Here is a 15583-nt window from a genome sequence, read left to right as displayed (position 1 = left end):
TTGGGTGGCCAGAAAAGACCTTTCTAAAGAGGTGACATTTAAAAGGAGATCTGATTGACAAGAGCAAGTCAGCATGGAGAAAATATAGGACAGAATTTCCCAAGCATGCAGTGCAAAGGCCCTGGGGTTGCTATATCTTTGGTGTTGTCTGCACACTGATTACTTTTGTTTACCAAGCCCAGTACTGGGCACTGGAGATTTCCAAAACAAATAAGACACTATGCTTGTCTTCAAGGAGCTCCCAATCTAGTGATGTATATAAGGAGAGACACACAAACAATCCCCTGTAATATAGCGGGGTGGGTTCAGTGTTGCTGACACATAAGTGAGGACACCTTACCAGGCCTGTGAGGTGGTGATCAGGGAACACAATTCAAGCAGAGTAGCAAGCTTCCTCTTGCTAGTTTCTGTGACAGCAAAGTTTACTAAGACTCAGAGGTCTCCACAGTCTCTGAAAGGCCCTGACTTTCTTTTCGGTTTGTTTCCACAGGACAAATGATCAGCTGGTGGCATTTCTTTCCCGATACCGAGAGATGAATTTCCTGAAGTCACACGGCCGGGACAATGCAAGGTAGCCCATCATTCTCCCACCCCTGTGCAAGATGGAGATGAAAATCTGAATGAATGGCTTTGGTGCAGCCAGATAAGAATTGACGATAGGAGAAGGGCCTGGCATGGGTGGGCCTCAGCCATTTTCCAGTAGCAGCTGAAGAGGGCCCACCTGTCAGCCAAGGATAGAGACAATAGTCAACGTTTCTCGTAGTGCTATACACTTTTTTCCCCCAAGCATTTTCTTTCTATTATCTCATTACAGTAACCTTTCGAGGCAAGTAGGGCAGGCATTGTCAATTCGAGTTTTATTGGTGGGAAGACTGAGATCTGAAGTTTAAGTGGTTGAGTACTGCCAGTTATTCAACAAATATTTACCCAACACCAACCATGTGCCGGGCACCGTTCTAGTGTGAAGAGGACAAAGTCCTCACATTCTTGGAATGTACCTTCTGGTGGAAAAGAGCTTCACACCAGGATGTGAACCCAAGCATCCTGACTCCCAGCCCTGTGTGCCCGCCACTGCCTCACGCTGCTGCCCATGAAGCAGGGAGAGTGGAGGCACCCAGATCTCTAGCCTGGGTCCACTGCACCTTTCTAACTTAAAAAGGACAATGCCAAATAGCATCGCCAAGGTCCAGCTTCAAGCTGGAAAGGATTCAGTCTTGAGCGCCCCCAGTAGGAGAAATCCCACAGTTGGCTTCACCATCCCAAAATAAAACACCATTTCAGTCAGCCCAGACTTAACACCATTGAAACTGATTGCTGTCCTGGGGCCTTTTTCTGATTTTGAGCTCCGAGCATAAGCTGGCAGCTCACGGGATAATTTTAGGTTGTTAACATGTTTTGTTTGGCTCTCATGGTGTTTTCTGATTTTTGTTTTTTTTTTTAATTTAGGTGCTTCATTTGGAAATTAATAGCCCATGTAAAAATTTTAAAGTATCCCATGAAAATTCATATTTCTAGTTTTGGAAAGTCAGAAGTTCCATGTTAACCTGGGCCTGAGTTTTCTCATGAGGGTTATCACCTGGATCTCAGACAAAGCTCGTGGTTTCCAGCTTCCCACCTTCCCTGCCAGGCCCCTGTCAGCATTCAGTTTGCAATCTCTGCTTTAAATCTTCTCTGCCACTGCCAGGGGAGATGTCAGTGTGGCCGGCTCTATGACTTAGTTTACCCAGTAATCCATGGTAGGGGAGCAACAAAAGCCATCAGTGAGCTCCATTTCATGAGCTTTCTAGAAGTAACCCTGGAATCCTTGTGTCATATCATTTTCCTAAACTTTAACTTGGATTTCATTCAACTGACTGCTTAGAGGTTGTTTCTGCACCAGGCAGCTTAAATTCTTTGCATTTAAAAGGAGCTCTGGACTTCAAAATGCTCTGGCAGTTAGCACTGATTAGTATAGTATGTTCAGGCCACTGGGGCAGAGAGGCCTGAGCAGATAAATAAGAGAAAGAGTTACAGCCAGTATATGTTGTGTTCTTACTAAGTGCTGTCACTCTGCCGGGCACTTTTCATACAGGACCCTGTCTTATCCCCACAGCCACTTGAAGCCAAATAGGAATCAGGAACCCATCTGTCAGGAGACTGAAGGGGGTCCCTGGGAGCCTAAATGATTTTCCCAAGGTCACGCAGCTGGTAGGTGCCAGAACTTGGACCCAGATCTTTGTGGCCCCAAAGCCCGTGGGAGTGAGAACAAGCTGGATGTGATTCCATGAGGTGGTTTGTTACCAGAACTGGCCCAGATACCCATGTTCCCTGCCCTTGGGTAGGGAAGTGAAGACCCTTCCTCCCCGCCAGGAAACCTTATAATATATGTTTGTTATAAACAAAGCTGCTTCGCAAAAAAAAAAAAAAAAAAAAAGCAGCCTATTCTAAGTTGGCAGACTCTGCCTGGCTTTCATCCACTTCGGTCTCATAGCTTCGGCCTGGTCAGTATTTATTCACTGTCCACTACTTTCCAGGCACTGTGCTTGGAACTGGATACAGTACAGAGCTAAAAGCATGGGCTTTCAGGTTGCACTGCCTGGCTCAGAACTCACCACCATGTCCCAGCTGTGTCGTACTACGCAAGTCACTTAACCTCTAAGCCTGTTCTTTTCCTTGTATGATGGAAATTTTAGTGGAACCACACTCATGAGGCTATTGGGAAGACTAAATGAGCTCCTGCACAGAAAGTATTTGGCGTATTGTAAATGCCCAACAATGAGGAGAATGATGACGTAATGATGTCATTATCACGATAAGTATAAGACTAAAGAACTGCTGGTGGGAGAAAGAAATAGTTGATATAAGGGCCAGAGTTGTGCCTCTAGGTGTGGAAGTACATCCTGTCTAATTGATGTACAGCCAGAGTTGACCAGTGGGATGCACATGGGCAGCATGGAGGCTCAGGCTAAGGACATACTGCTTGCACCTCCCTCTAAAACCCTAAAAACCCATAGCTGTCTGGACAGACTAGCTTACAAGTTCCAACACTCATGCCTGAGTTCCCAGCTGGGATTCTCTTGTTTATATCAATTAAGGAGAAGAATTGAATATTCATTTAATAGCAAAATGAGCTGACATGCCTTCATCTGCCACTCTTTCCTCCTTATTAGCCGAGGTCTCATCTGCTGCACAAACACACCCAGCCACAGCCCATCTTCCATCCTCTCTCCCAAGGGTACAGAGGTGGGCATGGCTCAGCTCTGGTTCCCTCACTGGTGGCATGTGAGAAAGGACTCCTTTTGTGGAAAATGACAGAAACCTAGCTCATATTAGCATAAGGGGTAATGGAAGCGTTTTAGTTTCCTCATTGCTAAAGCAAATACCATGCAATGCATTGGCTTAGACAGTGGAAATTTATTGTCTCGCCGTTTTAAGGCTAAGTCCAAAATCAAGGTATCAAGGCAACATTTTCTTGATTGTTGCATTCTGGGGCTGGCTGCCAGCGGTCCTTGGTCCTTGACTTTACTGTCATAGGCAATGCACATGACAGCCTCTCCTGGCTTCAAAGTTCCACTGACGTCCAGCTTTTGGCTGCCCCTTGTGTGTGTGGCTTTCTTCTGTGCCTGACTTTCACTCTTATAAAGGACTCCAGTCATCTGGATTAAAGCCCATTTGGGCAAACCCTTAACTGAAATAACATCTTGAAGAAATCTCTTTTACAATGGGTCCACATGCAAAGAAATGGATTACATGGATTACGTTTAAGAACATATTTTTCTGGGGTACATAGCTCCAAGCCACCATAGGAAGTTACAGGATCATGTCACTAAAACATTGGTAACTGACTTTAGGTATGGCTGAATCAAGTCAGACTCTATTAGTTCTGTTTTCCTTTGTGTTGGTTTAAGTTTCTGGCTCCAGGTGGTGACCTTTGGTAGCTTTTTAGCTTCATTTTACAGATGAGGAGCCTGAGATTCAGAGAGGTAAAGTAACTTGCCTAAACTCACACAGCTAGAGCAGGGTTAGGACTCAAGCTCAGGTGAGTCTGTGCCCAGAGCCCAAGCTCACAATCTGCATGATGAAACCCCTCTGGGTTCTAGTCCTGCTTTCCTCCAACACGCTGGGGCAGCCACTGTGCCTCTCTGGGCTTCATTTTCTCCTTTTGAAAAACAAGGGAGTTAAAGAAAATGGTCTCCAAAATCCCTTCCTGTTCTGATGCTCCATGTCTCTGGACCAATGCTTGTGGAATAGGAGGTAACAAAGACAACAAGCTTGAAAGACAGAGAGAAGGGAAGGGACAAAAGTAAGTAGCAAGATACAAACTGGGCCCCAGGGTGCCTAAGTTTTTAATCCCAAGTGTTTCCTAATAGCAGTGTTGACCTTCTGTCCCCATCTCTGGCCTTTAGCAGCCAATTTGGACTTCTGTTTCCTGCTGCTAGGGGATGGCATAAAGGCAAACTAGTATTTTAATAGCTGCCAAATGTTTCTGTAATTAAATGAACGATAGTGTCACGTTCACTGTTTCTCCTTGCTTTCCTCCAAAAATAAAGTCACTAGATATATTGTAAGACGTAGCACAATTATCGTTTTCCCATATAGCCTTGATGGGGCTGCCAGAAGCAGGTACCTTAAAGTTTCCTCTCAATCGGCCTGGAAAAGCCGGTGTTCAGAAACATCCCTGGTAGCTCCCTGACGCTGCTCAGGAGCATCCAAGAAGTTTCCTGCATCCCTGCCTCCTGCTCAAATCTTGGCATACGGAGAGGGAAAGGAAAAATCCACGCCCTCCTAGGGTGTCCTGAGACTTTTCCTGCCCTGATTTCTCCACCTGGTTCTGGGTCACCCAGGCCCCCAGTGCTCAGTCCTGGGGTGCAGTGTGGTGTGGCGGTCAGAGTGTGGGCAGCGGAGTCCAGCTGCTGTGTGACAGCCATGAGACATCAGGCAGATGACGTCAACCTACCACACCTCCGTTTCCTCCCTTTTGTAAGTCCAGATGGGATTGTGGGGGAATGAGTGTCCACACTTGTCAGGTATGTTCCCATTTCAGAGATGAGTACCACTGAGGCTGGGAGAGCTGCTGCAACTTGCTCAAGATCCCACAGCAACTCAATGGCAGATGGGTCGTTGTGACTTTGAGGCCTGTTCTTTTGTCTCCCACGATGAGTGACTACATCTGAAAGGGCCTGTAGCCTTAAGTTCTTGGGGTGTTCAGATAAGGGTGAAATTCTGCTGACTTTAAGCAGAATCGTTTTTTAAATGGGTAGGGGAGGGAAATCAGGTCCCACCCCAACTCCCTAGAGTCAGCGTTACCCAAAGTGTGTTCATGACCCATGAGTGATGTGTGATATTATTTCAGGTAGTCCACAATTGGGCATATTGTGCAAGTTAGCTATTGCACTTATGCATGAACAAAAATGTATATAATTAGCCAATCTAACCCATGATATTGACAAGGCTAACTTTGAAAATAAAACAAAAATTGAAGCTACTTAAAGTTGGTTTAGAGAAAAATAATAAGGCACCTCTCAAATAGATGCTACATAAAAGGCATAACAAGGCCAGTGAGAAGCCAGACTCTCAAGCCAGACTCTCAGGGTTCAAATACCTCCTCTCAGCACTAACTAGCTGTGTGACTTGGGCAAGTTACATCAATTACCTGTGCCTCAGTTTCTCATCTGTAAAGTAGGAATGATGATAATACCAACTTCAAAGAGTCGTAAGGATTAAATGAGTTTAATAGATGGTAAGCTCTTGCAACCATGAGTGGTACGTATTAGACATATTAATTGCTCGGTAAAAATTGGTGATGAAGATGATGACGGTGATAATGATGATAGTGTTGATGTCGATGATGGTGATGATGATGGAGAGGAAATGAGAAAAAATCTTGAAGATGGTATGCAAATGATTAACATTTTAGAAACACTTTCTAGAATTTAAAGAAACAACTAGATAAGTTTCAGAAGTCTAGACAGGGAGGAAGCTAGGAAAGGTCCCATCCTTCCGGTCAGAAGTGGCATAAGCAAGTTTCTTCCTGTTCCCAGATCTGAATCCCATCTGCTAGAGGCAGAGCTCCCCAAGTGGGAGCCAGAATAGCAGCTGAGCAGTTCCAGCAGTTTCCCATATCTGACATGGACTAATCTTCAGCCCAAACCTCCCTTGAAGTATAAACAGGCAACTGTTTAACCTAAAGTTGGCAGCTCCATCGAGAGCTTGGCCAGGAGACTCCTCCAGGCAAATCTGCCTCCAGGAGTCCCTTTGGTGCCAACTTGCTTATGGAGAAAAGGGCTCTCTCGCCGGCTGTCTTATAGCACCATGATTGATGTGAGGTGATAATTAATATCTCATCTCCAATGGGAAAAGCAGATTGTGTTTCCTGTTTGCTTTCCTTAAACCCAACCAGTAAGTTTATCTCTGTTTGCATGTTCACTCTATTTAATCCAATTATGGCAGCTGCGTCAAAATAAAGCTTAGCATGGCGCAGGTACCCACACACAGACACAAAAAGCATACGCTCTCGCGGACTCAGCATGTGTTTGGAGGTCAATTTTGGAACTTTTCTTTTTTAAAAATTCAGTACATGTAGAGGTTAGACAAAAGACCAGATGGAAAATATGTCTCATCTCTGAGTGGGAGAATATGATTTTTGTTTTCTTCCTTACATTTTTTTTAATAATCCAAGCCCTCTATGAAGGACATGCATTACTTTTGTAATCTAAAAAAAATACAGTGAACGTTCTTGTGAAAAGTAAGTGAAATGTGGACAACTGATTAGCCATCAAGGGCCCTGGTGCTTCTTGGAGGTGCAAGATGATCAGATCCTCGAGAGTAAGGAAGAACACAAGCTGCCAAGCAAAGCAATTCCGGGCCCCAGGATTAGGGACCCAACTCTGCATTTCCACTCACATTTCTTTTCAATCCCCCCATGAAACGGACATCAACTTTCTTTGCACAGGGCAGTAATAATAGTTACACCAGAGGGTTTAGCTACGTGCCAGAGACTTCTAAATGCCTTACAGATGTTAACTCTTTCGATCCTCACAACCCCATGATGTACACAGTCATTATCAAGGCGATTTTCCAGGTGGGGAAACTGAGGGCTAGAGAGATCAGGCAGCACACAGCTTGTAAATAGGGAAACTGACTTGAACCCAGGCAGACAGGCTCTACAGTCTGGGCTCGTAACCACTTGGCTACACAGTCTCCCTGAGAGCATTCATTTGTAGAGTTTCCCATATGCCCAGGCCACATGACCTTATGGATGATATGCTCCTTCCACTATTCAGGTCAGAGTCTGCATCTCCTGTTGTTAGCTTACTCTGAAATGAGACAGTAGAGCTGAGCATTTCCCTGTAGCTCTCACTCCAGCCCCTTTAGCCTCTTTTCGTTTACTTGGGCCCTTGCACATGCTGTTTCCCACTTATAAAGCTCCTCCCCACAACTCTTCATGTGACTGATTCCTTCTCATCCATCTCATCAGGCATAAATACCACCACCTCAATGAAGCCTTTGCCTGCAATCTTCACTAATCAATCCTCTGTCTCTTATTTTCTGCCATCACACCTAACTTTTTTCCTTCATGCCACTTATATTATGTAATTACATATTTATGTGGTTCATGCTTATTTATGTCTACTTACTTATTTAACAGAGGGTATTACAGCCTTGTGGCTATATGTAGCATCGGTAGATTAATTGCTAAGGTCTGAATCCCATTTTGCCGCTAACCAGCTCTGTGACCTTGGGAAAATTACTTAATCTGTCTCTCACTGTTCCTTCATTCGAAGAGCAAACCCTCATGGGGTTGTGATGTATATCAAATGAGAGAATATTTAGTGAGTGCAAGGCACAGGGCTGAGAACACAGTAAATGCTCAGTAAATGGTAGCCATTATTATTTCTAGCTTTGGTCTCCCCCTAAAAGACAGGGAAGGACAGAAGCCATGTCTATCTTATCTGCAACTGTGTTCTCAGCACAAAGACCTAGACCTGAAGTATAGAGAAGGTGCTCTCTAGAGCTGCTGAATGAGCAAATGGTCCCAAGCCCCCTCGATCTTCTAGTCACTGCAGAGTAGATGCATGACCACTGGTCCCAGCCAAGATCAGGGAAGGCACACCCCACCTGGGCCTGAGTGGGGCTCCAGAGCTGCCAAACTCAACCCGGTAACCTGAATCCTCTCTGACTTACGGTTTGCAAAGATGGGAGAGTTTTCTGTTCATGATACTTGGCCACTCTTAGAAGAATGACCTTGTCACCTTGCACCTGCACCACTATAGCCACTGGTGTTGGATTAAAATAATTGCAGGGAATGGGGTTCATTGTAAAGGCTCAGGCTTCTGTCCTTGGTGCTGAAAGATCAAAGCTTTTCAAGGTGAGGAGGTTTTCTCCTTAGACCTGGAGATACCCTGTATATACCTGTCTGCCAGATCCCAGGAGGACGAATTCAGTTTGCTTCGAACTTGATGAAAGATACGTGTTAGGCATTTTGATGAACATGTCTGGAGCACTTACTTTGGGCTAAGCATTATACTACAACCCTTTCACTCTCTATATAATCTCTGTAACGTAGATGTTACAACCACCATTTTCCACATGAGAAGCTGAGACATCACATGATTATGTTGCCCAAGGGTCATCAGGAGACCTTGGATTTGGGCCAGGTAATCTGACTTCAGAACTCAAAGCTTGGTCACTGCAACATATTGCTATAACATGTGGACCTGCTCCTATGGCTGGCTGATTTCATACATTGTAGGTTTTTGTGCTTTACTTCATGACTGCATTTTTTAACCTAAAAAACTTAGGTTTTACTTATGCTAAAGGAATAATCTGGGTGGAGTAGACAGATCCCTGGACAGGAAACCAGAAGAAGGAGGAATTTTCTTTTCTGAGCAGTGTGAATTCAGGTGTATCATACAGCTATGGGTCTCAGTTGTTGGCCTTTTTTAAATCTGTAGAATGAGTTATATTAGCTGATTGCTAGGGTCCTTTCTTGCTCAAACATCTGGTAGAAACTTAGGGCAGAGTTCTTCCTTTTAGAACATATTATTGGACAAGACAGTTCTGAAATAATTCAATATTGTAACCAGGGACTTAACTGAATTGAGAAACTTCTTCATTGTGTACCTTTTCTGAGTTCATTTCCAAAGACTGCAGATGATTTTTAACTGACCTCTCCTCCCACAGGTGAGATCAGAGCCTTTCCCCACCCTCCTTCTTTTGACTCCCGAGTATATTTGACCCCTGTTATGTCCCAATAAAATTATATTTAACTGTTATTTCATCACACATTGTGCCAGTAGAGAAAAATCTCAGGAAGGTAAACTTTCCATCCCACAGAACCAGGAATTAAGACTGAATGCAAATAATTCTAATTTTTGAATCTTACATAGCCTGTTCAGAAAAAGGAGTCCTTGGGACATCCTGCAGAAGGCCTCTTCCAAGACCAGCAATCAAACCTTTTCATTCTCTCCTGTTTGTGGACCGTGTCTTTTTGAAACAGTAGAAGGTCTCACATCCTTTATTCATATTCTTTTGCAGGGATTCTGCAAATTGGGACAGACCAAGTAAGAATGACAGAGTAGGTAATAACTTGCATTGAATTCAAATCCAGGACTTCTAGCTGTGTGACTTTGGGGAAGCTACTTAACCTTTCTGAGAGTCAGTTCCTTCATCTGTCAAATATGTGTTAGAAGTATCTGATACCTGAGAAACTGTTGGCAATTACTTCCTGACTGCCCAAAAGGTGCAGCTGTTACTCTTCCCTTTATTCATTCACTCAAATATTTATTGAGCACCAGCTGTATGCTAGGCACTGTTCTAGACACTGGGGATACAGCAGTGAACAAAATAGGCAAAAGGCAAGCTCCCTTTTGGAGCTTATGTCTAATGAATAGAAACACAATAAACAAAATTAGTACCTTCTGTATTATATTAGAAAGTGAAAAGTTCCATGGAGAAAAATAAAGCACAAACAGTGGATCAAGGATGGGAGAGAGATGTAATCACTATGTAAGAAGGAATTGGTGGGTTAGGTCAGTCCATTGCTTGGGTGAGCAGTGCTGGCTAAACAGTTTTGCAAGGCCCTTTGATAAACATCATCCATGATACTCTCGCAGCTGATTTGGGAGGTTGTCAGGACAGGTGTCATTCAGAGAGGCGAAGCCCACCCCACATCTCACAATCTGAAAGCAGAGGCAGGGCTAGTACCCAGCTTGGCACATGTCTGTTCTGCTGGAGTGCCCTCTATTGACTCTTCCCAGCTTCCCCAAGGAAATCAAGTCAACAGAAAATGAAACCAAAGGGAGGAGAGCATCCTTGATCACTCTGTGGTGGGCCTGTTGCTGCTCCCCCTTTGTGGAGGAGCCATGCACCCTTTACTGGCAAGCTGGCATTTATGAAAGGACACGCCCACATGTTTACTGATTGACTTTGGCTTCCAACTTTACCTCCTCTGCTTATGGCAAATGCACAGAACTGAAAATACCAAGTCCCTGCCCAAACAGCTGTTTCCTTCCCCTCATGGACACCCCCAACAAGCCCAGACCCTGAGCCTCTGTCACCTTCTCCCAGTCCTAAGTTCCCAGTGGCCCTCTTTCATTTCCTAAGACCTGGGGAATTGGTTGTCTCTATTTACTCAAAATTAACCCAAGTGTACATTTGCAGCTTCTCAGTTTTTCAGTGCAGTAAATACAGCAACCAATCTCCCAACCCCATGAATATTTCATTGTGGAGATTACTGCATAAATATTGTATTTGGATATTATGGTCTGGGACACCACATTAAAATTGCAAGATGATGCTATTATACTATATAATGGAACATGAAATCAAAAAGCTGGTCCATTGGAAGAAAAATTTTGCAAGTTCTCTCACCTGTATTATTTTTCTGCCTCTTGGTTAGTCTGGTTAGCGTGAAAGTTTTGCTATAAATTATTTAAGACTCAAAGTTTTAAGCATGGTTAAGTGTACTCATTGGACTTGTGGTATAATTCACACTAGCCAGAATCAAGATTTCATTTTCCTGAACTCAGGAGCTTCTTTTAATGAATGCGCCAGTTAGAGCTGAGTTTTGTTTCTGCAGAGTACCATTGTGCACATAATCAAAAACCTTCATGGAGACGCTCTCCAGCAAGAACATGGCTTGACTGATGGGCTTGGGGTTTGCACATGGAAAGATGTTTTAGGGAAAGACAAGACCAGGGATTTTGGACTCCTGGGTCTGTGGGGCTGGCTTCTGTGCTTAGCTCCTGTGCCTCTTCTAAAAAGTTGACAGCCTTCTCTGGGCCCCCTACGTATCCATCTATAATACCAGCCTCTTTCTGTTATGACAAAGTAACTTAGAGGTTGTCACAACTGAAAAGTAGTTTAAGGATTACCTCACCCAGGGTTATTATGATTGGTGGCTGTGCTGGTTTGAATGTATTATGTCCCCCAGAAAAAGCCATATTGTTTGATGCAGTCGTGTGTGCTGATTAGATTTGCATGGAAATGCACCCCACCCAACTGTAGGTGATAACTCTGATGAGATATTTTATGGAGGCATGGCCCCACCCATTCAGGGTGGGCCTTGATCAGTGGAGCCATATAAATGGGCTGACAAACAGAGGGAACTCAGTGCAGCTGAGAGTGACATTCTGAAGAGGTGCTACAGCCAAGAGGGACACTTTGAAAAAAGCACAGGAGCTGCAGATGAGAGACAGTTTGAAGACGGCTGTTGAAAGCAGACTCTTGCTCCAGAGAAGATGAGAGAGGACAAATATCCCAAGTGCAACTCAGAGTGACATTTTTGAGGAACTACAGCCTAGAGAGGAACATTCTGGGAGAAAGCCATTTTGAAACCAGAACTTTGGAGCAGATACCTGCCACGTGCCTTCCCAGCTAACAGAGGTTTTCCGGACACCATTGGCCATCCTCCAGTGAAGGTACCCGATTGCTGATGTGTTACCTTGGACACTTTATGGCCTTAAGACTGTAACTGTGTAACCAAATAAACCCCCTTTTATAAAAGCCAATCCATCTCTGGTATTTTGCATTCTGGCAGCGTTAGCAAACTAAAACAGTGGCCTTTGGACTGGATTCAGCCTAGAGGGATTATTTATTTAATCAGCAACACCTTTTTTTAAAGGAATTTGAGTGCCTTTCAGAACACAAAGTCTCCACTTCTCTGCTGATTCCACTATATTTAACCTGCTTCCCATTCTTACAATATTTGTTTGATGCGTATAGGCATTTAATTTTATGACTCAGACCTAATCCAACTTGGCCGTTTTACCAGGAGGGAAACTGAGACTCAAGGAGGCCTCATCACTTACCAAAGTCACACAGGTAGTTAGTGGTAGAGCCACGTTGCAATGTAGGTGAAAAGTGCATTGAGCAGAATTAAGTCTGTTTACCCCGATCACTGTCATCATCGATGACAGGCCAGCAGCTATAGCATTTTTACTTCCCCACCATCAATTTTGTTAAGAATTAGACATATTACATCATCATCATCAACGAGTGGCCGACATCTAGGGGGCAGTTCCTCTGCTCCTGCAGAAGATAGCAATAGGGGCATGGATTTTTTAGTGAGGTTTCATCAAGTCCTTTCTGCTGGAAGCTTGTGGTTTCACAGGGAGCCCTGGGTCCATGCAATGGGAGGGGTTCATTCTGGAGTTCAACATGAGCAGAAGAATGGGATCGTCTCCAGCCTCTCTACCATGAAGCCTAGTCATTGCAATAGGTCTTTGCTGAGCAGTTGTCTTGTACTTTCCTAGGACCTCTAAGGGGAGGTTAAAAGGAAAAAAGTCAGAATCTGTTCTCAAGAGCCTCACACTCTAATGGGAGGAGATTCTAATCTGAAGACAGAGTGATGAAGGCTGCCATGGAAGTGCAAAGAACTGTAAACACACAGTCCAGAAGCACATAGGATGACTTAGTCAAAGAGGTGGCATGTATGTGCTTCATCCACGCCACCTGCCCATGTCAAGGACCTGAGAACAGTCCCACCCCTCTGGTAGTGATGAAGTTGAAATCATTCAGGCATGTCTTAAGTCTCAAGCTAAGTCATTAAGACTCAGTCTAGCACATTCTCTTTCCGATATCTCCTTTCTTTGTTGCCTCCATTATCAGACAATCTCTGCACTCATGGGGATAAGATTGCTGCCAGCGTCTCTAGGCTTGTGTTCTCCCTTCCAAAAATCCCATGGAAAAGACCCCTTCCCAGTAGTTCGAGCAAAAATCCAGGACTCAGTCTCAGTCTCAACTTGAGTTTTTGTCCATCCCTGAACCCATTATGGTAGCCAGGCAGATGGAATACTCTGCTGGACCCAGTCTGGGTTGTATTCCCACCCCCTAGTGCTGGGGGTGAGATGCAAACCTAAGTGATCTCAGGTTAGGGAAGAGTAAATATCCAAAGTAAGACTGGAGTGTCATTCCCATAAAAATCAGGAATGGATGCCAAGCAGGAAAAATTAAGAAACGAAATACTGATACATGTACAACATAGGTGAACCTCAAAAACGTGATGCTAAGTGAAAGAAGCCAGACACAAAAAGTCACATATTGCATGATTCCATACATGTGAAATATCCAGAATAGTTAAATCCATAGAGACAGAAGGCAGATTAGTGGTTGCCAGGGCCTAAGAGGAGGGGGTAGTGGAAAATGACTGATTAATGGGTACAGGGTCTCCTTTGAAAGTGATGAAAATGTTTTGGAATTAGATAGACATAATGGTTGTACAACATTGTGAATATATAAATGCCACTGAACTGCATACTTTAAAATGGTTGATATTGTCTTAAGTGAATTTACCTCAATAAAAAAAATATGACCCCAACGTGACCACACTAAACCATGTCACCAGCCAGAGCAACCTCCTTCTTAAGCTGTGCTGCTTTGCTCCCAAGCTCCCCACTTTAGTTAGGCTGTTCCTCATTTCTAGGATGTCCACATTCCATCCACCTCCACAACCTAACCCAGGTGCCACCTCCTCTGGCCACCAAGCCCACAGGTTCCCTGGCTTTCTTGAGCTTGCTCTATTACTCATTTTCCTGGAAGTTCCTTGAAGCTCCTTTAAGCCATGGTTGGATGTTCCTCTGTGATGTCTCCTCAGTTAGACTGTGAGCTCCTGTAAGGCAGGGCCTACTGCTTCCTATCGTCCACTGTACCCAGGACAATGCTGGGAGAGTGATGGTGCTGGGCATGCATTTGATGATTGATGGATTGGGTTCGATCATTCATTCAGTGGGTACTTATTAAGCACCTATGGTGTACCAAGCATACAGTGATGAGCAAAAGCAAGCACGACACTAGTTCCCATGGAGGAAATAGACATTAATCAAAAAATCACATAAATAACATAATAGCAAGCTGTGAGTTGACATATCTGTGAAACTGGGTTAGCAAAATACTGCCCTTGGAGTTGTCACTAGAGTTAAAATAGAAACTCCACATAAAGGCCTTGGACTGATAATGTGCAGTACGGTTTAGCCACCAAGATGATGGTTATGGTGATGATGATGGTGGCAATGATGTCATTGATGATGACAATGATAATGATGATGTCAGTGGTGATGAAGATGGTGATGATGATGGTGATGGTGTAAGATTGTATATCAGGACTGAGGGAGTAACTTTTGAACTGCAATCCAATGGATAAATTGGAGTTAACTAGGTAAAGATGGAAATGGGAGAAAGGAAGAGAGCATTCCAGGCATGTACAAAAGCCTTGGCCAGAAAGCTATTTATAATGGTGGGCACTTGGATAAGGAAAGTTGTGATGGTGATGGGGGAGAGGCATTCACACGCAGTTATTTATAAGGGCTTGACAAATCCCGATTCCTGAATGTCTGTAAGGATCAGCAGGTTGGAGGGGCAGAAGGATCCCTTGGTCAGGAGCCTCTAGATTGTGAGCTCCCAAATAGACAACTAGCTCCATAAGAAAAAGGATCATCTTTATTTCTCTTTGACTCCCATACTAGGGGCCAGTGCAATACTTGACACATAGTAGGTGCACAGCAAATGCTCACCGTGAATGAACTGAGAGCATTGGTTCTAGCTCTGTCCACTCTCCCAACACACCCACTTTACCATCTCTTTGACCTTATATCTGCATTTAAAAAATAGGAATGCCAGTTCTGCCCCTCCTGCCTTGTGAAATCCCAAATAAGATGATTAAATACTTTATAGTAGGAGTTATTAACCTGGGGTTGATGGGTAGAATTCAGGATATCCATGACTTCGAATGGGAAAATGTATATATCTGTATTTTCACTAACTAAAAAATTTATCAAATGTAGGCACCTAACCACAGTAGTATTTTCAGGAGCTGTGACTTTGTCACCAATGAAGTCACATACTTTCATACTACATTATTGTTGGAGCAGATATCTCTATCATTTACTCTTACCACTTCTTCAAAATAGCAATAGTTATTAGACCCGCCACTAGATCTTGTTAATTAATCTTGTTAAAGAAGTACACTTATCCCTAGATCATATATTTGGTGTTTTCTTAAAGATACTTTATAATTATGTATATTTTAATTGTATACATTTAAAAGCATTATTCTGAGATGGGTGCGTTCACTAAACTGCCAAGGCACCCATGGCCTAAAAAGGTT

The 15583-nt window shown here is 43.8% G+C and overlaps 1 protein-coding gene across 1 annotated transcript in view; it reads left to right on the top strand.

Annotated features, from left to right (window-relative positions):
- Positions 1–15583, top strand: part of XYLT1 (xylosyltransferase 1) — a 307917-nt gene that overhangs the window by 258938 nt on the left and 33396 nt on the right. Inside the window, exon 6 of the mRNA XM_037814247.1 lies at positions 491–571. Coding sequence (XP_037670175.1) covers positions 491–571 — 81 coding nt within the window. The remainder of the gene's footprint in view (positions 1–490; positions 572–15583) is intronic.

This window comes from Choloepus didactylus, chromosome 21, assembly GCF_015220235.1.
Source record: "Choloepus didactylus isolate mChoDid1 chromosome 21, mChoDid1.pri, whole genome shotgun sequence".
Taxonomy (NCBI): domain Eukaryota; kingdom Metazoa; phylum Chordata; class Mammalia; order Pilosa; family Megalonychidae; genus Choloepus; species Choloepus didactylus.
Note: the sequence above shows the minus strand (reverse complement) of the source record. Positions and strands in the feature narration are given on the sequence as shown.